General features: G+C 41.3%; 1 protein-coding gene across 1 annotated transcript; it reads right to left on the reverse strand.

The window, feature by feature from the left end:
• Positions 1–909: 909 nt before the first annotated feature.
• LOC134644082 (collagen alpha-2(VI) chain-like) lies at positions 910–17,679 on the reverse strand. Its single transcript, XM_063496780.1, has 27 exons — positions 17,517–17,679; positions 15,884–16,494; positions 15,778–15,798; positions 15,292–15,357; positions 15,147–15,200; positions 15,004–15,048; positions 14,850–14,876; positions 14,728–14,754; positions 14,571–14,615; positions 14,429–14,482; positions 14,193–14,255; positions 8,067–8,129; positions 7,924–7,977; positions 7,791–7,826; positions 7,645–7,707; positions 7,183–7,245; positions 6,837–6,899; positions 6,678–6,740; positions 6,547–6,597; positions 6,362–6,460; positions 4,266–4,328; positions 4,139–4,174; positions 3,997–4,042; positions 3,760–3,912; positions 1,719–2,174; positions 1,592–1,630; positions 910–1,511 (listed from the first exon to the last, which is right to left on the reverse strand). Exons 1-27 carry the CDS (start codon positions 17,677–17,679, stop codon positions 910–912), a joined length of 3,126 nt encoding a protein of 1,041 aa, XP_063352850.1.
• Positions 17,680–21,353: the final 3,674 nt, after the last annotated feature.

Genomic DNA, 21,353 nt, shown 5'->3' on the forward strand with positions numbered 1-21,353 from the left:
TCACTTCAGCTCTTTGTATGTTATAAAGTCGCTCTTCTCCACGGCTGTCTGATGTACCAACAGCAGCACAAGCTAGAGTGACCCACAGACTGCTGTACCACATGTTTTGCACACTGCCTCCATCTGGCAACAGGCAGACAGGCCATCCTTGGATTGCTACCGGACAGTGAACGCACCACCGTTGCGGGACCATAAATTCTGCTTGAGTTGCAGCTGCCAATGAATTACTTTAATCACTGACAGAACAACGTTGACAGGCAGCACCTAGAGACCCTCAGTTGTATGGCACATGGCTTCACTTTTCAAACACAGTGGGTGCCTGTGTTTGTCTTTTATATACTGTCTATGGGTTAAAGAAGAAATCTAGTTTATTTCAACCTTGTGTATTCCCCCATCAATTTGGCCATTGCAGCTCTACAAGCTGTTACATAAAAGCGACTTTATCGAGGAAACAAGCGCGAGCTCCTGAGGTTATCCAGACAATGTAGTCTTTTAACTTTTGCTTTTGATTCTGACCTGTTGCTAATTGCATCTGCATCCAAAAATGAAAGTGTTGGGATGATTTTCTACAAACTGCTAAAACAAAATCCTGTCACAGTTTTGTTTTTATTTAAACTTTAGTACAGATGTGAGGTGTTAAACGAAGTGGAGGATGAAGTTGGCTCTTGGCTCTGCATGGTGTCAAAGATGGGGAATATCCTCAGAGGGTAAAATCAAGGACTGCACTATGACCCCGTATAAAGCTGCAGAAAGCACAGTCTTGTTTCACTGTAGGATGCTTTCCTCAATAGAGCCACAACAGCTACATTAATGTAAAATACTATCAGGTTGAAATAACTTTTAATTATCCTTGAAAATGCTGGATTAACAGCTGTAGCACCAGTATTGGCTCACAGGAGCATTCTCTCTCTAACACACCCACCGGATGAAACGATCAAACATACTGGACCTTAAAAAATCTGAGAATTTTTCTGCTTTGAAGATGGCGTGCTGGTCCCCCATAGCCAGCTTTGTTAGGACTTCTTGATCAACATCACTTCCTGTGGCAATCACCGTGGAGACCACCTCGTGACGACGCATGGCACTGATCGCCTCGTCCAGGTTGTCGCTGTTAGTGACACCATCTGTAATGAAAACAAATGAAATCTCTGCATTGGGCCTCGTTTGCCGGGCGCCTCCTCTAACCAGGATGTTGTTGATGGCGTGTATGATGCCGGGCGCCACGCTTGAAGAAGAATCTAGATACTGTAAAGCTGTTAAACTGTTAACAATCTGGGCAGGGTCATGTGTTAGAGGGAAAGCCACCCGATTCTCTGACTCCTTGCCAAACTCCATCAGTGCCAGACGGGCTCGCTTTCTATCGGTCCTGGTCCTGGCCAGTCCCAGCCTGTCTGCAACCTTCTGAACAAATTCACGAACAAGGAGGAAGTTTCTCTCCCCGAGACGCTCTGAGCCATCCAATAGAAATACCAAATCCACAGGCCGCTCAACACAAGGAGCTGAGTCAAGTTCTGAAACGAAACAAAAAAGAGCAATCACTTCCTGAAGTGTCTTTCATCATAAACCAATCATAACTATGAATAAAACCCACCACTTGTACAGGGGAGATCAGGGCACTTAATGACTGGATCTGGTGAGAAATTAAACAATCATAGGTTAGACAGTAGCCCACAAGGACTAGTACTGTCAGGCTGCTGAGATTATTGGTACAGGCTTACCAGGACAGAGGACAGTTTCCATCTTTTCTAAGAATTCATCAGCCACCAAATCGCTGTAGCGCCTCATCTCAGTAGCCCGGTCCTTCTTGTTGCATGCGATTGACACCAGAGTCTCGCTGTCGTGTCTGGTGTCAAACATGTCCCCTATCCCGATGGCATTCACCACCACAGCAGGGTCGTTGCAGAGGTACGTGAGCTGATTGTCGTCGTCTCGAGGGTCAAAGCGGCCATCTGTGACCACGACGACGGACACTTTGGATCGGGCTCTCTTGCTGTCTCTGATGAGGTTATCATAGGCGTACTTCAGAGCAGAGGGGGTGAAGGTGCCCCCAGCAATCCACCTCAGATTCTTCACTGCAGTTTTGAATGCAGTCATGGAGTTTATGTTTGGGTCATCGAGACGAATGCTCTCAAAGGTCCCGTTGTGACTGTATTGTACAACTCCAACTCTTGTGCCTAGGAGATACATCTTAAATCAGTCTAAAAGTCAAACTTTTACATTTATTATTTCTGTAAATCTTTTTGGAAAAGCATCACAGATAAATTTGTTAGGGGTTACTCGGTAACACCGATGCATTTACAGCAGCACGTCGGTTGCAGGCTTTACTCCAATCATAATTTGTAATGTCAGCAAGTGATGGAGCGCAGTGCAGATAGGTTGTGGCCAGTGTTGGGAAGGTTACTTTTAAAATGTATTCCATTACAGAATACCGAATTCATGCCCCAAAATGTATTCTGTAACGTATTCCGTTACGTTACTCAATGAGGGTAACGTATTCTGAATACTTTGGATTACTTAATATATTATCATGCTGTTTACAACTACGTGAATGTACTATTGCTGTGATTTATTACTGTTACTGAAGGTCCGCGGCTCCGAACCGTAGTAAAGGGACCTCTGGCTAATACGTCGGGTTCGTGTCGGGCTCGTAGCTGAAAACTAGCTTTACTTTGTTGTCTGGGTCAACTTTACTAGAGACAGAGAGAGGCGTTGAAAGGCTGCTCCAACGGAACTTATTTTTTCCGGAGGAAAACACGAACACAGTGTACAGTTGAGTCTTAATAGCTTACTTACAAATGGGCTCGTCAGGCACTCTTCTTGGCTGCAGTGGTTATTATTATATTTACATGCTTCCAGCTCCCGTTTTTGCTCCGTGACAGCTCGGACTTTTCCTTTCTCTCCCTCCCTCGCTCACAGACACATAACGTCCATTTAAGTAGTCCATTCTCGCTGCAGCACGGACTACACTGCCCATGAGGCTACATTCTTTAGGGCCATGTCTGTAGCATTCTGCCTTTTAGCTTAGCACAACAACAACAACAAAAAAGCGCTCTCTCACCCAGGAGAGAGAGAGCGTCACCCTGTAACCATGGCAACCGTAACGCTGCCGCCTGGAACAACAGAGCGTAGCTGTCAAACAAACCCAAACAGTCCTGACCCGCCACAATATGAAACAGGAAAATACCGCCGTGTAATCCATTTATTTCAACAAAGTAACTGTATTCTAAATACCACCTTTTTAAACGGTAACTGTAACGGAATACAGTTACTCATATTTTGTATTCTAAATACGTAACGGCGGTACATGTATTCCGTTACTCCCCAACACTGGTTGTGGCTCTGTAGTCTTAACAAGTGAAAAATACCTGGATTGAACCCGGGGGGGGTTGCATCAGGAAGTGCATCCACTTCCTGATGCAGGGCTTCTTAGGTGAACAGGCATAAAAGGCGTTATTCAACATATAGAAAAAACAGATTTTGAAGTTTTGGTTTTATGTTTGCAGACTGAATGTGAATCACAGTTGTAATATTATTCATTTTCACTTGTTGGGTATTTAGCAACTTGCTTAAAAAACAACAACAAACTGTTGTTTTGGTGTTGTGTTCTCAGCATGAATATGAATCAACCATTTTTATGTAGCATGATTTGAAATACTTTAGTCTGTAGTCTGTCTGCAGAGTCACAGTGTTACTGAAGATTGGTGGGTATTTTAATGTCTTTTGGTTAAATCTGTAGAACGCTTGCTTGCTTGACATTACCAGTTGTTGATGTAGGTTCGGGCGCCATAGATCCCAGCCTGTTGATGGTGTTGATAACAAAGTTCTTCTCCAGGGTAAAGTTTGTCAGCCCGACACTCTCTGAGCTATCAATTACAAACACAATGTCCATAGCTCCACAGTGCTTCTCGCAGTCTGAGAGACAAACAACAAGAAGACCATCAGCGCGTTTAAACACCACATTTATGAAGCTGTGTTTGAGTGCTTATACTTTCTTACCGCAGCAACCACACGTCTCTCTGATGTAGCTCATGACATCACATTCCTGCAGTGGCATGTGTGCAGATTAAAGCAATACACTGAAGTGAGTAAAGGAATTCTTGCATTTAAAATACATCAGTCTTTTTAAAATTTTACTCACAGTGAGCCCAGAATCGCCTGCTGGTCCTGGATCCCCCTGCACACACACACACCACAGAGAGAACAATGCACCTGGATGTCAAACTTGCATGCATGGTCAGCTCATTATCTGTGTGGCTGTAGCTTACATCAGGTCCACGTTCTCCTCTAGGCCCTCTTTCTCCTGGCGGCCCTGACTGGCCTGGTTCACCCTAGATACAAAAATTTTTACAGTCAATGAAACCTAAATGACTCACAAAACACTGAAAGCTGTGCAAAAACACTGTTGTTAAGGCTTACTGACAATTTAAATATATGACACCAAAGAACAATCACAGTACACCCATGCAGCTGGTATCATGTGATCCTGTGGGACTGCTGTGGTCTGATCATTTGTAATGTGTTTGAATAGGAAATAGCACCTGGTAAAAATATCCAGCAGCATAAATAGCATTGTTCTTTGGCCTAATTCATGAATATTTTTCTATTTACCTCACCATATTTTACAACTGTCACTGTGAGGTAAAGGCAAAGTGATGTGCTCACACTCCAGAGACTAAATTCAACCTCATTTATTTGCTTTTTAACACTTAACCTCAAATGACCTGCAGCCGTGCACTGCAGATATTTTCAGTTTCGTCAGCTAAGCTTTTGCCTCCATTACAACACAACAGAGGTGGATAATGCTTAATTTAAGGTGGAAAAAAATCCCCAGCAACATCTATTTCCAGAAACACCGAGCTTTCTATTCTGATTGGTTAAGGTAGAATAATAACGGTCCATGCAAACAGAATTCAGAATAAACTATTGGTTTGGGGGGGTGGAATGAACCGTTTCATTAAAAAAAAAATTAAAAAGAAGGAAAAAAATGACCAAATAAATGTTTTCACCTGATTACTTTCTGCCCGTGTTATTTCTGTGCATCGTTTTAATATAATGTAATTTGCGAAAATATACTCGTGGTAATTGGGTCATTTTGTGTGATTGTAGAGAGCAAAAACAGCTTGAGCTGATTTGGTTTTATAGAAAATCAGGTCAAGGTCATACTAAATGTGAAAATCTATAAACCTTGCCCTTCTGGGGTTGTTTGACACTCTGAGTGCTCTTGTCTCTTTCAGTTTTAATAAGAGATTGCTCTATATTGGCTTTCTGTTTATCATATTCCCGGATGCTTTTCATTTTCTTTGTTTTTGTATCTTCAGTACCTCATTCACTTATTGGTGAGTTTAAATTTATTAGTTCCCTTTGTGATCCTCCTCTGTTCCCCGAGTCTTTTCTCTGTGGTTGTTTCCCTCTCGTGGTGCATGTGAGTCTGCGTGTTTAGCTGCTTCCTGTCTTAATTTGGTTGTCTTGTGTGTTTTGTGCTCTGTATCTAGTTTAAATTCCCTGCCTCGTTATCCCTGATTTGTTCCGACTGTGTCTTCCAACTGTTTTCTAAGTCTACTTGTGCCCCTTTGTCGTGCTGTCACACAGTGCTGTGTGCTTCGCTGCTCTGTGTTGGATTCTGTAATTTCTAGTATTTCTAGTTTTAAAGAATTAAGAGCGATACACTAACTTCAACTACTGCACTAAACAGATTACAGATCTCTGTATTCTGATGATTAAACATATACCAAAAAAATAAGACATCATGACCTATTCAGCAATTTTGTGCATGACACACTGTTGAAATTAAACCCCGGACTGTACTGACTCTTCTCCCATATGTACACTGGACCTTTAATCAGAATTGGAAAAACTGCAGCCACTGTCCCAGGAAAACCCACAGGCCTGCTTATGAAGAGTTTACTTTGAAACTGCTCTCTGCTACGATAAGTGGTCACATTGAGGTCCATGATTTGTGCTGGGTGGCTGGGACATTTAACATCTTAATTTTGGACTCACTTTACTCTAGCGTAGGTTTGGTGGCAGAAGTCTCATATAGATATGTGAAACCTGACCAGATGTCATAACCATCTGCAGGTTCAGATTCTCCGAGAGGTGAGAAGACATTTTTTGGGATGTGTGTGGACCAACTTTCAGGTATTTTTTGCAGCAGAACAGCATGGACAACAGGAAATTTAAAGTTTGCACATGAATTTAATCAAGGATCTTGTTGGCTTGTTTGCTGACTTAAAGCCTCTGTGAACAACAGTGTAGGCAGCCGATATCAAGGCCAAGTCTCTCTGTCCTGTCCTGTTTATGAGTGCAAACATCTATAAAAGTAAAAATGTACATCATCAGTGGTTTAACAATCGCATCTTACAGGCGCTCCTGGTTGCCCTTTATTTCCAGATTCTCCTTTGGCGCCACAGTCACCTCTGCTCCCTCTGGGTCCTCTCCTACCCGGTGCACCTCTGTCTCCCTTTAAATAGCAGAGTTACTTTAGCCTCAAGAAAAAATATCTGGAGACATGCAGGTCATTTTATGAGGTAAAAAGAAAGCTGTTACAGGCAGTCCCCTTGATCCAGGATAGCTGAAACCTTGCCTTCCTCTGTCACCCTTTAGAAGAAAAACAACGTGAATGAGAATAAATTATTTACTGATAATCATGAACAGAAATGCTCAGACTTTCTTTTTACCTTTGGTCCAAGTGGCCCAGTGTCTCCCCTTGGTCCTGAATCTCCAGGATCTCCCGTCGTGCCCTGCAGCCACAGAAGATAAAATTCAAATAAAAAAAAGAATCTACTTGAAAAAGGAGAAAATGATGACGATGGTGATAAAGTTATAAAGCAACAAACATTTCGTCCAGGGGCGCCTAGTTCTCCTGGCTGACCCCTTGGTCCCGGTAGTCCCAGTTCCCCCTGTCAGAGAGAGAAAATAACAGACAACCCTTTTTACTGGACTCGACCTTGACTCCAGCCCACACACGCACATGCAGGATGAGTTTCACTGATGTGGATTTGGCAGTTTCAAGCTAATCATTTCAAATTACTTCATAGTTTCTTATATTTTCATCTGGAAAATAAGTGTTTTATGATGAAGGCATGGCTCCAGTGTTGAATGTCTAATGAAGGCATGCCAGGTTCTTGGGAAGCCTCTGAGTCATTGCTCATCAAAAATCCACCCACAGCGTGATCTCCTCACCTTTGCGCCCATGAGTCCATTTTCCCCAGTCCGACCTCTGCTTCCCTCCGGGCCTCGTTCTCCCTCACAAAATAAATGAATGTGTCAGAATTCATACCAAACCATTAATTACTTCCCAATATATACAAGACACAACAGTAACAGGGAGGCAATAATTCTGCCTCAGGGAAGTGTCTGAGGAATTTTTCTGAGATGACCCACTGAAAGAGAGAACTGTGTTATACTAGTTGGGATTTCACTATTTCAGTTCCTCAGAATTAAAAACCACAAGCACACTTTGGACTTTCTTCCTCAAAGTTCTTTCTTAATTATCTTTCTTAAAAGGTCACAGGAAGCCAGTGTTTCTCAGTATTTCAAACCAGCAGCTAAAATGGTGCAATTTTGCTTGAAATAAGCGGAAAATGAAATGCCATTCATACAATAAGACAATTCATTTAAAAAAAAACAATGACAAAAGCTTACCTTTTTCCCTTTTGGCCCAGTGTTTCCTTGTGCTCCCTTTATTCCCGGGTTTCCTCTCCTCCCCTATGAATATTTATTTAATAAATTTCTTTTAAGTATTTTCTAAATGGGGATTTTTTTTCCAAGTAAAAACACGAGTCAAATACCTCTTCGCCTTTTGCTCCAGGAGAACCCTTTCTCCCCTGCAAGTGTCAACAGATTAATTTGAGAGTTGGTTTTGTAACATCAGTTTAGTGCTCATGTAAAAAATCATAAAATAAAATAAATTCAGGGCTGTACCGGACTCCCTCTTTGTCCAGGCTGTCCTGGATTTCCTTGGTTTCCTCTTTCACCCTAAAAAGCAGACATTCAGTTTTAAAGTAAAGAAAAATCTTTGTTGTGCACTCAGTATTTTTTCCACTTGTTTTTAATTTGAAGGTTACCTTCAGACCTGAATTACCCTTAGGGCCTGGGGGGCCTGGCTTTCCAGGAAGGCCTGTGTCACCCTAAACAAATGCAAAAACAATCAAAAAGAAAAGCCACAAAAAATACATAACTGGACATAATGTAACATTATTAACTGAGTTTCAGCGAACTCTAAAAAATGGTAAATGGCCTGTATTTGTATAGCGCTTTACTAGTCCCTAAGGACCCCAAAGCGCTTTACACATTCAGTCATCCACCTATTCAGGGCAAACTACATTGTAGCCACAGCCACCCTGGGGCGCACTGACAGAGGCGAGGCTGCCAGACACTGGCGCCACCGGGCCCTCTGACCACCACCAGTAGGCAACGGGTGAAGTGTCTTGCCCAAGGACACAACGACCGAGACTGTCAGAGCCGGGGCTCGAACCGGCAACCTTCCGATTACAAGACGAACTGCCAACTCTTGAGCCACGATCGCCCCATAAAATAAGTTTATAAGGAAAAAAAATGGGCATGTCTGATTGTCTAGTCATTGACTCTGTAGTCGAGTGAGCATGGGCGAAGATACAGTCCCAATCAAAAATCTAAGACTTTAAAAATGCCAAAATATCATATTTTGCATCGTTGGATCTTAACAAGGTTCCAAGTGGAGTTTCAACATGTAACAAAAAGAAATGGGAGTGAGACAAAACATTTTTTGAGCATGCAATTTATTGAAAACAACGCTTAAACTGTTTTACAGCTGATCAAAAATGTATAACTACATGCCATTCAAAGGCCAAATCTGTGCAAAAATGTGGATTCATCGTCATTTTCTGTCAGGTAGTCACACTGTCATGATGTTCCGATGGCAAAGGCAAAAAAAATGTTCCCTTTTTGTTGAACTGCCAGGGGTGCACATAAGTGGTCCGCAGGTGCGCATGCGCGGTCAAAATAAAAGACGCCCACCAGATAAGAAGTTGCAACGCGCGTTTGCGTCCATAAGATTTTCTGGAGGAGGACAGACATTTGTTTAGAACTCTTAAAGATATCGAAGAAGCAAGCTCCTTTAAGCAATTACTTTGGTGTTCCTACACCTCCAAAGAAATGCCAGAAGGAGTCAGAACCGCAAAAGAAGCGCGTATCCTCGGAAAAGTGGTTGCAGGAGGTGAGCTGGGTCTCTCGCAGCACGCCATCGCTGCTGAGGTGGGACGCAGTAAGACAGTCATTTGGAATTTCTTAAATGATCCCTAGCGTTATGGAACAAAAAAGTCAAAAAGTGGAAGACCCAAAGAAATTTCACCAGCACTGAGCTGGAGGATCCAATTGCCTGCCCGTAAAGACACTGGACAGTCCTCGAACCAAATTAAGGCCGTTACTGGTCCTGACTGGATCCCCATAAACATCAGAATGTAACCTTGATGGTCCTGATGGTTTCCAATGTTACAGGCATGACAAGCAGATCCAACCTGAGATGTTTTCTACGCGCCACAGTGGAGGGGGCGCATTAATGGTCTGGGGTGCAAAATGGAGCTTCAGGAGGTGCAGGGGCGTCAAACGGTTGCTGGCTATGTCCAGATGTTGCAGAGAACAACATCGTCTGTGTGGTAACAGCTGGGTTTTCCAACAGGACAACGTTACAGTACAGAGTGCCTGCAGGTTACAGGTTTTTTTGGGGGGGAGGTGTGGTCCTAAACTGATCAAACATTGTTTTCAATAAATTGCATGCTCAAAAAAATGTTTTAGCTCACCCCCATTTCTTTTTGTTGCATGTTGAAGCTCTACTTGGAACCTTGTTAAGATCCAACCATGCAAAATATGATTTCTTTCTTCTTCTTTTTTTGTGGCCATTTTTCAAGTGGTCTTAAACTTTTGATCAAGACTGAATGTCTGCACACAGCCCAAATATTTAGTCTGAGCTGTGCTTTGGCTACATTCATGACACATAATTCAGGAAATCATCACTACCAACAGTTACATCTGCATGAGCTGTACAAGTATGTACTGACAGAATAAACACAAATATGTCAAGAAAAAAAAATGTCGAAAAAATGTCTGCCGAGCTGCTGCAGCCGTCAGCTATGTCAGATGATTTAATTATGAAAAAAGAGCATTTCCTCTTTGTATTTATGTGCTGTCATTTCACTGCATAACATATGTTATGTTTGCATGGCTGGAATAGAAAGGGGGTTCCTGTTTATGAATACAGCACGATGAAGGTGCTAACATGTTAGGCCACATGTTAACTGCTATTCAGACTAATGTTCAGCTTCTCTGTGATATGCATGTCCAGATTAGAAGTTCTGGAATTTGTGACATTTGTTTTAATATTCATGCCGATGCCCAATTTAGAATCACCCATTAACCAAACACGCATGTCTCTGGACTGTTCTTGCTGTGAGGTGAAAGCACTAACCACTACACCCCGTGCCACGCAATACAGACAACTATTTTTAAGATCAATTAAAAAAAGACAAAATCCTAATTATAGCTTTTCTAGCTTTTTAAAAAATCCTTTAAGAAGACAAACTGAAAGATTTTGATTTTTGCTTCCGTTTTGACAGGCATATTTTAAAATGCACCCATAAATAAATGCACACCTCGGTCTCACAGAAGTGCCTTAACTCAGACCTTCCCAAAGTGTGGGGCCCGCCCCCTGGGGGGGGGGGGGGGGGGGGGCAGAGCCATTGCTGGGGGGGGGGGCGCGGTATGAAAAGGGGGGGGGGGGGGGACAAAACGCTTGGACACTGCTAGCACGGGGTGCCCACAGAAACGCAAAGCAGGAGATGACGCATCGCTGAATATGTTTCCAAACCAACTTCATTCTAAGCCAAAGACTAGAAAATATGGTGAAGCATATCTGCCCTTTGGTTTCACCTGCACAAGTGCCAAGGTAGGTCTCCCCTGCATAATTGGTTTTCCCTTCGTCGGGAGCAGGCACTGGGCTCTTCAAATCACGGACAAACAGTATCCCACATTCTTGATTTTTAGTTCACAAACACTTGTTTTAATGACTAACTACTACTGACATTTTGGAGATGTTAGCTCTTTATACAGTAAAGTTACAGCGGGATACAAATAATATCAGGCTGATCCTGCCACGATTTGTTCCCCCTGTCTCAATCCCGGACAAACAGTATCCCACAGCTGTTTATGTTTTTGAACCCATTTTGCACAGAGAGGCATTTTTTGAAAAATGTATTCATAGCAATGTTGAACATTATTACACAGGAAAAAAAAACAACTACACGTAAAATAATTACACGTGATGCCTCTGACTTTCTAAATGTGTATATGTAAGCGTGTAAAACCTGAAGATAGTAAGATTAACAGTATTTTGTCTCTATCTGCCATTCTGCAACTCATCTCATGTAAACAATAACGTGGCGCACAGCATGACGTGAAAAAAGGCACATACCTTTGAAGTTGGGTGATGAACTCTGTATTCCTCGTCCACACGTAAACGCAAAAAAGGAGTTTTAAAAAATCTCCGTTTTCGGTGATTCGAAACGCCGTTTACGTGTGGACGAAACAGCTGCGTTTTCAAAAATACCCGTGTAGGTGCGGACGTAGCGTAAAAGAGTTAGTAGTTTATTTTATTACCACCTGTAATGTATTGCAGATTACTTGTATTTGCTTAATTGTTTACCAAATGTTTGAGGTGTGAAATAAACCGCAATGGAGCAAAATATGGGTGCGTGTGGTTGGAGGATGTGTGCGTGCGTGCTTGAGTGCGTGCGCGCGCGGGAGGGGGGGGGGGCGAACATTTTTCTTGTAAAACAAAGGGGGGCCCAGCAAAAAAAAGTTTGGGAACCACTGCCTTAACTAATGAAAGCTGTTAAACTCTAATTCACTGGCTGAAGCTGCTCTCACGTTCCCTCATTCGTCTTGAACACGACAGTGTTTTTTGGTGGAGGGCTTTTCTGTATATACTTCAATTAATGGTCAGACAGCCCACATCAGCCTAATCTATCATTTTTGAGGCAAACATTGTGTTGCCACAGAAAGGCGAATATATATAATATCATAATCTAAAGCTCTTATTAGCACAACAGCAAGAGGCTGCACTACCAAGCAAATTCAACATACCCTGGATATCTTTCAGTCATTAATCTGGCTAAGCAGTCACACAAAGTCCTTATCAACAGGATAAGTTCAGTCAGATTTTTCCAATCTAGCTATGGGCATCTTCCCATGAAAGTGGTGGTGCTGATAGGTCTGCTAGGAGCAGAGGAGTACTTTTTCAAAGGAAGACAAAATCTAATAATAAAAAGATATGAAAAGGTTAAACACGCAATACAGGCAAAAAGAAATACAGCTGCAGCTGGGCAAAATTTTGCAGTATGAGCGTAACAGGAAACAGGGGCGTATCTACAGAGCAGCAGTGTGTGTGTGTGTGCGTGTGTGTGTGTGTGTGTGTGTGTGTGCGTGTGTGTGTGCGTGTGTGTGTGTGTGTGTGCGTGTGTGTGTGCGTGTGTGTGTGCGTGTGTGCGTGTGTGTGTGCGTGTGTGTGTGTGCGTGTGTGTGTACGTGTGTGTGTGTGTGTGTGTGTGTGTGTGTGTGTGTGTGCGTGTGTGTGTGTGCGTGTGTGTGTGTGTGCGTGTGTGTGTACGTGTGTGTGTGTGTGTGTGTGTGTGTGTGTGTACGTGTGTGTGTGTGTGTGTGTGTGTGCGTGTGTGTGTGTGCGTGTGTGTGTACGTGTGTGTGTGTGTGTGTGTGTGTGTGTGTGTGTGTGTGTGTGTGTGTGTGTGTGCGTGTGTGTGTGTGTGCGTGTGCGTGTGTATGGGGGGGGGGGGGGGGACTCTCTCCTTCCTTCACCTTCCAAAACTTTTGTCAACCTCAAGGTAAAGCAGTTATTAAAAGGAGTTTGGGGGTTATATTATCTATCTGACTATAGACCTGCAGAAGATAAAGGAGACGGGTGGTGATTTAGATCTCCAAACAGCTGGTCTTTAAATATTTTTTTCTCTGACCTTTCTTGGTGCTCGTACCTTTTGGCAATCAGAGCACATTTTGACTGTTTAATAAACAGTCCATAATGTTATGAATCACGGTATCTGTGAATCATCTATGAGTGTTGCTGTAGCACCAGCACCACATAGACAGAAAAGTGGTCTTGAAGTAAAGATTGACCCTCACAAAGACCAAACGAAAATGCATATTAAACCTTGCCCAACTAAAAATAATAGTAGTTGGTTCACTTAACAGAACTTACTGTTTTAACCCGACATGCCAGCTTGTGCAGGCATTTGGTGTTTGATCCTAGCAGATCACATCGTTCAGCTGTTCTGATACCTGTTAAAGCTAAAGAAATATTAGAAATGGTTCTTTAGGCTCTGTTGTGCCACCTTTAAGAAGCACACTGAAAATTTCACACTATTTTCTAGTGACAGTACTTTCCTTTCATATATTTGACTTGTTGAAATTAAATGACTGTGCCACCGGTGGCATGGTGGTTAGCACTTTTGGCGCATAGCAAGAAGGTCCTGAGTTCAATTCAATTCAGTTAAGTTCAGTTGTGATCTGCTAGGATTAAACACCAAATGCCTGCACAAGCTGGCATGTCGGGTTAAAACAGTAAGTTCTGTCAAGTGAACCAACTACTATTATTTTTAGTTAGACAAGGTTTAATATGTATTTTCGTTTGGTCTTCGTGAGGGTCAATCTTTACTTCAAGACCACTTTTCTGAAAAGGATAAGAGGAAGCGAGTGGATGGATGAAATTAAATGAATAAATTAGGTATGCCCTCTGAAACTTGTGATTGTTTCACCACAACACATGTAAGTTGGCAGGTATTTTTAGCTGCTGCCTTTTTTTGCCAAGAAGTCGCTGCATCAGCTGGATATTTGCTTTTACACCGGATGCCCTTCCTGATGCAGCTTGCCCATTAATCCAGGACTGCGACTACACTGGCTTACGACCCCCCATGGTTGGGCTTGTTATTATCAGGTGAATGTGACAACCACTACAGTATGGAAATAACTTCACTAGAATCCATCTAATTACTGTGAATACTTCACTCTAGACTCAAGTGCTGAAATTGCCAACTGACCATATACCAAAATACAATCGTGTGAATATATTTTTTTTGTTCACTCTAAATAACACTCTGTCTCTTTGAGTATGAGCCGAAATGATTAGGTTGTTGTGATTTAATTCAGACCTTTTCTCCTTTGTCACCTAATAGTCCAGTTTCACCAGCATCTCCTGGGTAGCCATCTGGTCCCTATTAGAGACAAATAAAAAGTGTCTCAGTGGTTCATTTAACCAGAAATGCTTACAATACTAGAAAAAAGTCAATGTTAAAGAGAATCAGTGAAATACATGCAGCTGTATGGCTGATATAAGTTGTTAAAATGAAACAAACACATACAAATAAATATTAAATACTTGACTTACCTTGTCGCCTGGATCACCTTTACAACCGGGAGCTCCAATTCGTCCAATTTTCCCCTGAAGATTTCAAAGGAGCATTCATATAATATCAGTATATTTATAATCAGATTACCATTACGATAAAAATCTCACTGTAAACACTCACCTTTTGCCCATCAGTTCCATTCTTGCCAGTTGAACCTGCAACACCCTTTAGCGAAGAGATAAAATGAACTTCAGTGCATAAATGCTCTCAATTTTGGATGTTGCAGTGCACGAAGATGAAGCATTAAACTGTTTTTTTTAGTTTTTTTTTTTTTTACCTTTGCTCCAGTTAATCCAATTTCACCCTGTTGAGATAAAACAGACCCATTAGTCCCCCAAAACACTTCCTTCAGTTTAATAAATGAACAGAAATGAGAAATATAAGGATTTTAACTCTTACCTTGTCACCCTTTAAACCAGCCTCTCCCTACGGAAAAGCACAAAAGGACACATTAATGAGATTAAAAATACATTGTGTAATTTTAATTAAATCAATTAAATAATTTAATTAATTTTAATGAAATAAAATCATCAACGAGTGGGGCTCAGCAAACCTTTGGGCCAGGTCGTCCAATTGGACCTTCAATGCCAGGATCACCCTGAAATGTAACAAATATATAACTCAGTAAATAACAATGCACTTTTTTTTTAATAGCGTGAAAATATATTTAGGTTTCTAGATGTAAATTCTAGGTACCTGTCTTCCTCTTTCACCCTTTGGCCCTGGAGGGCCTCTGTCTCCTTTTGTGCCCTATAAAGATCCAGAGACATACACATTTCAACAGAAGAATCACAAGCAGTAATAAAAATTACTGACTTTAATTCAGCTTTTTAAGTCTCACTTTTGGACCTGAGGGACCTCTTAGTCCAGGGTGCCCAGGACTCTTAAAACATCTTGGTTTGTAACACTGTGAGATGGAAGAGAAAAACAAAACAATATTAAAAGACTGAAGCCTTTTAAATACCAGAATTGTTTAAAGGAAGCTATTCTGCTAATTTCCAACTTCATAGTTTCAGTCTTGGACTTATAGCAGCTTTGCATGAGTGACTGAAACAAGCCTTTTTAGCTCCTTTCCCCTTCCCTTTGTGGCAGTTTTGTTCTGATTGGTCGTCGTTGGTAAAGAGAGCATTTGAATGGCAAGTGGGTGGGGCTTCTGTGCTTGACATGATTATATTGAGGACATATCCTCTCTTTGACCTCACAAACAGCCAACAGTACAAAAAAATGTGTAAAACTGACAGGGTTGGATCCTGAGCTTGTGGCTAATAGGGATTACTTGCACATACACTCACTATGTGGAACTTCACATAATGAGTAACCTTCTTACCTGCAAATATGCTTGGTATTTCTGCAAAAAAAAAGAAAAAAGACAGCAGTCAGTGAGAGTCACCTGACACAACATTTTAAGTTAAGGCTAAAAGATGTCAGCTCACCATTGCTTTTACAATACGATCAATGGTTTTAGTGCTCAGTTTTGGTTTCCCATCAACGATTTCCACCGCTATGTAGTCGTCACGGAACAGCTCGTACGGAGAGTTCGCTATCTCCCTCATTCCAAATTCGTCGATCTCCTTGGACGCTGCTACTGAGAAAATCTGGATCCCTTGATCCCGGGCCTTTTCTGCCACCACCTTGATCCCTGAACATGGATTTCCTGTCACGTAGCCATCAGTGATGACCACAGCGAAGAGAACCGCCTTCGTCTCTGTGTAATGTTGGGTCATGTGGTGAGTCATGTTTTTGAGGGCGCAGTCGATGTAGGTGCCTTTGCCCAGGTATCGGATCGAAGCGAGATTCCTGATGAAGTTCTCTCTGGTTGTGAGCTGGCTGAAGACCACCTGCGTCTGGGAGAAGTGCAGCCCACCTATGGACCAAGTGATCTGGATATGGCCCCTGTACTCCTCATCAGCCAGCCGCTCGGCAAAGATCTTTGTGAATTCTCTGATACTCTCCACCAGGCTGCCAGGTGGGGGCTCCTGCAATGCGATGGTTTCTGAGGTGTCAATAGTGAAGTACACCCTGATGGGACAGTCGATTATACCTGCTGGAGGAGAAGACAGCTGTTACTTTTAACTGGAAAAATAATTAAATTGTATTTAGATGCTGAAATGCATCACTTTCATCCTAATTATTTAATACTTGAAACATCATAATAAAAAGCAGCAAAATACTTGTTAATCTGTGTAGTTTGTGTCTTGGGCTGGTTGATTTTGCCAGGTTACACAGATAGAATGAAAATGATGAAAAATGTGAGGACTATAAGACATTTATGTGTTGTGCTGCAGAGATCTAACTACTACTATTACATGCTAAATAGATAGCACAGGCCTCTCAGATTCAAATTTTGCTGACGCATCGTGTTTTTCTTTTTTAAGTCTATAATTGTAAATCGTGGTCACTGTGCAAAAACGGCTGAAGCTATTTTTTGAAAAGGGACATGAGGGGAAATAACTGGTCAATCATCTGGCTTTGTTTTTGTTTGTTTGTGTTTTTTAGCTGAGCACAGCAAACCAAGACTGTTTAAGATTGTGCAGTCTTGCAGAGGAAAACACATGTTCGCTAAAACGTGTAGAAATTAAAGAACACATAGGAGCCTTTGCTTCAGGTTATAGAACCATCTTAATTATTAGAACCACCTTAAGTAGCAATAGCTTGAAGTAATCATTTTTGGGATGATTTTATCAGTCTCTCACATCATCGTTGACGAAATTTGGCCACTTATCTTTACAGCATTGCATTCACTGAGGTTTGCAGGCATTTCCTTCTGCACAGCTTGTTTCTACCAGAGCATTTCAATCAGATTAAGGTCTAGACATTGACTGTACCATTGCAACAGCTCCATTCTTTGGTTTTCTCAGCCGTTCTGTTGCAAATTTGCTGCTGTGCTTCTGACCTAAATTTAGCTGAGCTTTAGCTGCATGCTGTCAAACAGGTATCCTCACATTTGACTCTAGATTACTTTGGTATACAGAGGATCCAAATACTTTCACAGCTGAATCAATTAAAGTCAAAAAACAAAAAAATTATCATTATTTTAACCCAGAGAGAAATTAATGGAACCTTCACCTTCACAGCCTTCAGGTCTTGGCGTGGGCTCAGGTAAGAGTGGAGGTACCGTTGGCTCTGGACTGTCACCTCGCCCCGGTATTGGCCTGGGTCCTCGAGGTGTATGTTGAAGGTTTACAGTTTGGACCAGCAATACAAAGAAAAACCCTGAAAGCATTGCCATTTTTTCTGCAAAAAAAAAAAAAGAGAAAAGAAAAGAAAAACCTAGAAAAGACAAGCAGGGATGAATAAAACTGTTCTTCAGAGATTACTTTTGACTGTAAAGCTGTAACTTTATGCAGGAAATAGCTGTCAAACATGTGAGTGTTAACAGAAGGCATCTACACAGCGCTTAGGAATGTTTAATGTTGTTTTAAGTCATGTCAGTGAACAACCACACTGTGTGAAAACAGAAGACAGAATGTTTGAAACTACATGTTTCATCCCACCTGTTTAATTAAACTGAAATCAGCAGGAGCAGCAAAGATTCTGGTGAACTACCGTCCCACGAGAGTTACTGTTTGATAAGAGCTGACAAGATGGTGGTGTGTTATTGCTGGTGATAATTTACAATTTTTTTTCTGGAAGTGGAAAATTCCAACAGCATAAACCAACATCAGAAATGACAAATGAATAAAACCCAGCTTAAAACTGCTGGTTAGTGCAACTTCAGTCTGCAGGAGGGGCTTCCAGACTATTTCATGTCAAGAATTTCAAATGCAAAAAAAGACAAGATAAAAATCAAATCTGTGGGCGGGGGTGCTGATGTTGATGTTGCACAGAGATGGAATGTAACTTATTTGGTTTAATGCTTCTGCTCTATCGTGTCCCAGAGGGCACACTGAACGGTTTTATTCTATTAAATTCATACTGTATTTACACGCTACTTCATACACCTTGCTAGTACTGAGTCAGGCCCTCTTTTACCTTCAGGACTGACTTAATTCTTCACGGCATGGATTCAACAAGGCGGTAAAAACAATCCTCACAAGATTTTGCTCCATATTTAACTGATAGCATCACATCTAAATGCTGCAGCAGGAATAAACTCATCAGATCAGGCAATGTTTTTCCGGTCTTCTATTATCCAATTTTGTGCAGGAAAATTCCAGTCAACAGTTTTTTAAACACTCAGATCCTGTCAACAACAACCATGCCATGCTCAAAGTCACCTCTCTTCTCTGTTACCACACTACGTTTGCACTGAAGGCTGCTCAATGCACTCTGAATGCTCCACTTACTTTATTAACATTTCAATGTCAACATGACCAAAAAAAATAAAACAAAAAGTAAATCAGAAACGTGGACTCTGGCAGAACAGTCCTGTTTAATTTTATTAGATTATACATTATACAGATTATACCTAACAAAGTGTCCTGTGCCAGTGCTTAATTGTATTGTTAAATCCTTTATTTAAACACATTGTCTGCCTCAAACTTAGCTTGAGGCAGACAATGGCAGAAAAGCCACACACAGGCACACAAAAATAAAAATCTAGCTACTTTATACACATTTAGAAGTTTAGAAATACATGTGAAGACTGATTTCAGACACAGGCCTAATTATAACCTTTAAAACGTAATTTCATATTTTATGGTGAATCAGAGATAAAGCTCTGTAAACAAAAAGCAGAGATAACCAGGCAGTCTTTGCAGAAGTGCACTGGAAATAAACATGCAATATAATATATATAAGCGTTTAATGAAAATTAATTTTAGCTGTCATGTTAAGTGGAGTACTACAGAGATGGAACACCTTTTTCTTTTCTGAAAGAAGTCAAAAAACGACTTTTTTTTAACACCAAAGAGAACATCTAAACATCTTCTAAAATTCACATTAACTGTAAAGAAAAAGAGCAAAAGTAACTAGAAGACTAATTTATACGGTCTATTAGTCGGTATAGCGTGCAGTGCAACCCTTTAAATCTCCGGTAAATTTAAAATAAAATGTAGGCTGCTTACCGAGGCGACGGGAAAGAGAAAGTAAACTCCAAGCTGCGATTAGAGACCTACAGGAATTTTAAGCAATTTCTACAGATGGTAAACCTGACACACCCATCTCAGCGGGACTTATCCCATATCAGAAAACATCAAAAAATGGAGGGGCTGCTCGTTTGCGAACGAGCGCTAGAGACGCAGGCGTCACTGGAGAGAGAGAGAGAGAGATGTTCAGATGATTGTTTGCTGGCAGCTGGAGATCAGCAAGGTCTCCAGGACAGGTCTGGAGACTTAAGAGGTTTAGAATAAATAGAAAAAGCTGAAATAAGCCATTTATCCACCTGATCAGACGGATTCAATGCCAGAGTCACAGCAGATTCTCTCTAAATAGCAGCTTTACAAACACATCAGCTCCCAGTGCTACATATCCTTACATGGAGACAGCTGCTCACACTCACCCCCTCTGTTTATGTTTCAAGGCTATACAGCGTGAGAGATATCATGCTGGAATTTAAGTGCTGAAGCTTTATTCTTTTTACCATGCTTTCACTTTATTCAGTTATGATCAGACTGTTGAAAGGAAAATCAAATGATGAGTGTTTTCTGCCTCCAGCCTGTCAAAGATGTTGATTTACTGCTTTTCTCACTTTAAAATCAAAGAGACCCTGAATTAAGACAAAGAAAGATGCTGACAATGTGAAAACCGAGCGCGCAGCTTACTTTAATTAGCACGTTGTTGTTGTTTGTTTGTTTTTAAATAAATGTTCCTATTTCCATTTTCTGGGTACATTTTCATGAGGTCTAATTAAAAAAATGTATATATGTAATATATGGAGGCATGTTTGCATCCACATGTACCTGGTACCTGAGTTCAGTGAGAAAGCCAGCATCCACTGGTGTTCTAACAAACCATCCTACTTTGGCAAAACGTCCTACCGTAAGTAGTTTATGCACATTTCTGCTGTTCACTTGGCCACAGTGTGCCCTTCACATGAACGTGGACCCGCTCATAAAACCTTTGCTCCACAGCGCCATCAGTGGTCAAAAGATAGCAGTGTAATTTTTTTTGTTAAATTTATACACTCACAGGTTATTTTATTAAGTACACAGTACCTAGTACCGGTTTGACCCCTTTTGCCTTCAGAATTGCTTTAATCCTTTGTGGCATTACAACAAAGGGCATTTTAGATAGCATCACACAGCTGCACATGCGTGATGTGAATGTCCTGTTCCACCACATACCAAAGATGCTCAATTTGACTGAACTCTGGTGACTCCACATGCCATTTGAGTTACAGTGAACTTGTTGTCATGTTCAAGAAGCCATTTTTAGATGATCTGAGCTTTGTGACATGGACAACAACAGCAAGTAAGACGGTGTAAGATAAGGATGGTAAGCAACAATACTCAGGTAGAGTGTGGCATTTAAATGATCCTCAGTTTGAACTTCAGCAGGTCATCTTGACCCTGTCTAAATGAACTGAGTTGCTGTCATGTGACTGAAATGATCGGGCCAATAAAGTGGCAGATGAGCAGATATTTTCATTATTAATTTCCAGTTTTAATAATAATTTGCAGGTGTGCTAGCATCAGCAAAAGTATATGCCACAGTCAGTGGATAAGCACAAAGTTTTCCTAATTGCTGTGTAAGGTCACATAATCTGAGATGACAAAACAAACACTAGAGTCTGCAGGACTATTTGGACCGTGACTTTATACCATGAAAACTTGGCCCACTGGAGGTAAAATCAGTCAGGCACACACCATTTAAGTGGATAAAAATGACTGAGTGGGCTCAGTGTCTCTTAAAAGTCAAGCCTAATGCAGTGTCTTAAATATGCATTCCTTACAATGGCCAGCAGGGGGATACTTTGCACAATGAAATCAAATTGTACAGAAATCTTTGGGAAAATGACCTTAC

The sequence above is a fragment of the Pelmatolapia mariae genome, linkage group LG16_19 (assembly GCF_036321145.2).
Source record: "Pelmatolapia mariae isolate MD_Pm_ZW linkage group LG16_19, Pm_UMD_F_2, whole genome shotgun sequence".
Lineage (NCBI taxonomy): Eukaryota > Metazoa > Chordata > Actinopteri > Cichliformes > Cichlidae > Pelmatolapia > Pelmatolapia mariae.

Excerpts from the sequence above, each read along its gene's own strand:
- LOC134644082 (XM_063496780.1), bottom strand. The coding sequence starts at position 17,679 with ATGGCAATGCTTTCAGGGTTTTTCTTTGTATTGCTGGTCCAAACTGTA. Across the intron at positions 15,049-15,146 it reads AGGGTGAAAGAGGAAGACAG|GGTGATCCTGGCATTGAAGG; the intron begins GTACCTAGAATT and ends GTTACATTTCAG. Across the intron at positions 7,978-8,066 it reads AGGGTAATTCAGGTCTGAAG|GGTGAAAGAGGAAACCAAGG; the intron begins GTAACCTTCAAA and ends TCTGCTTTTTAG.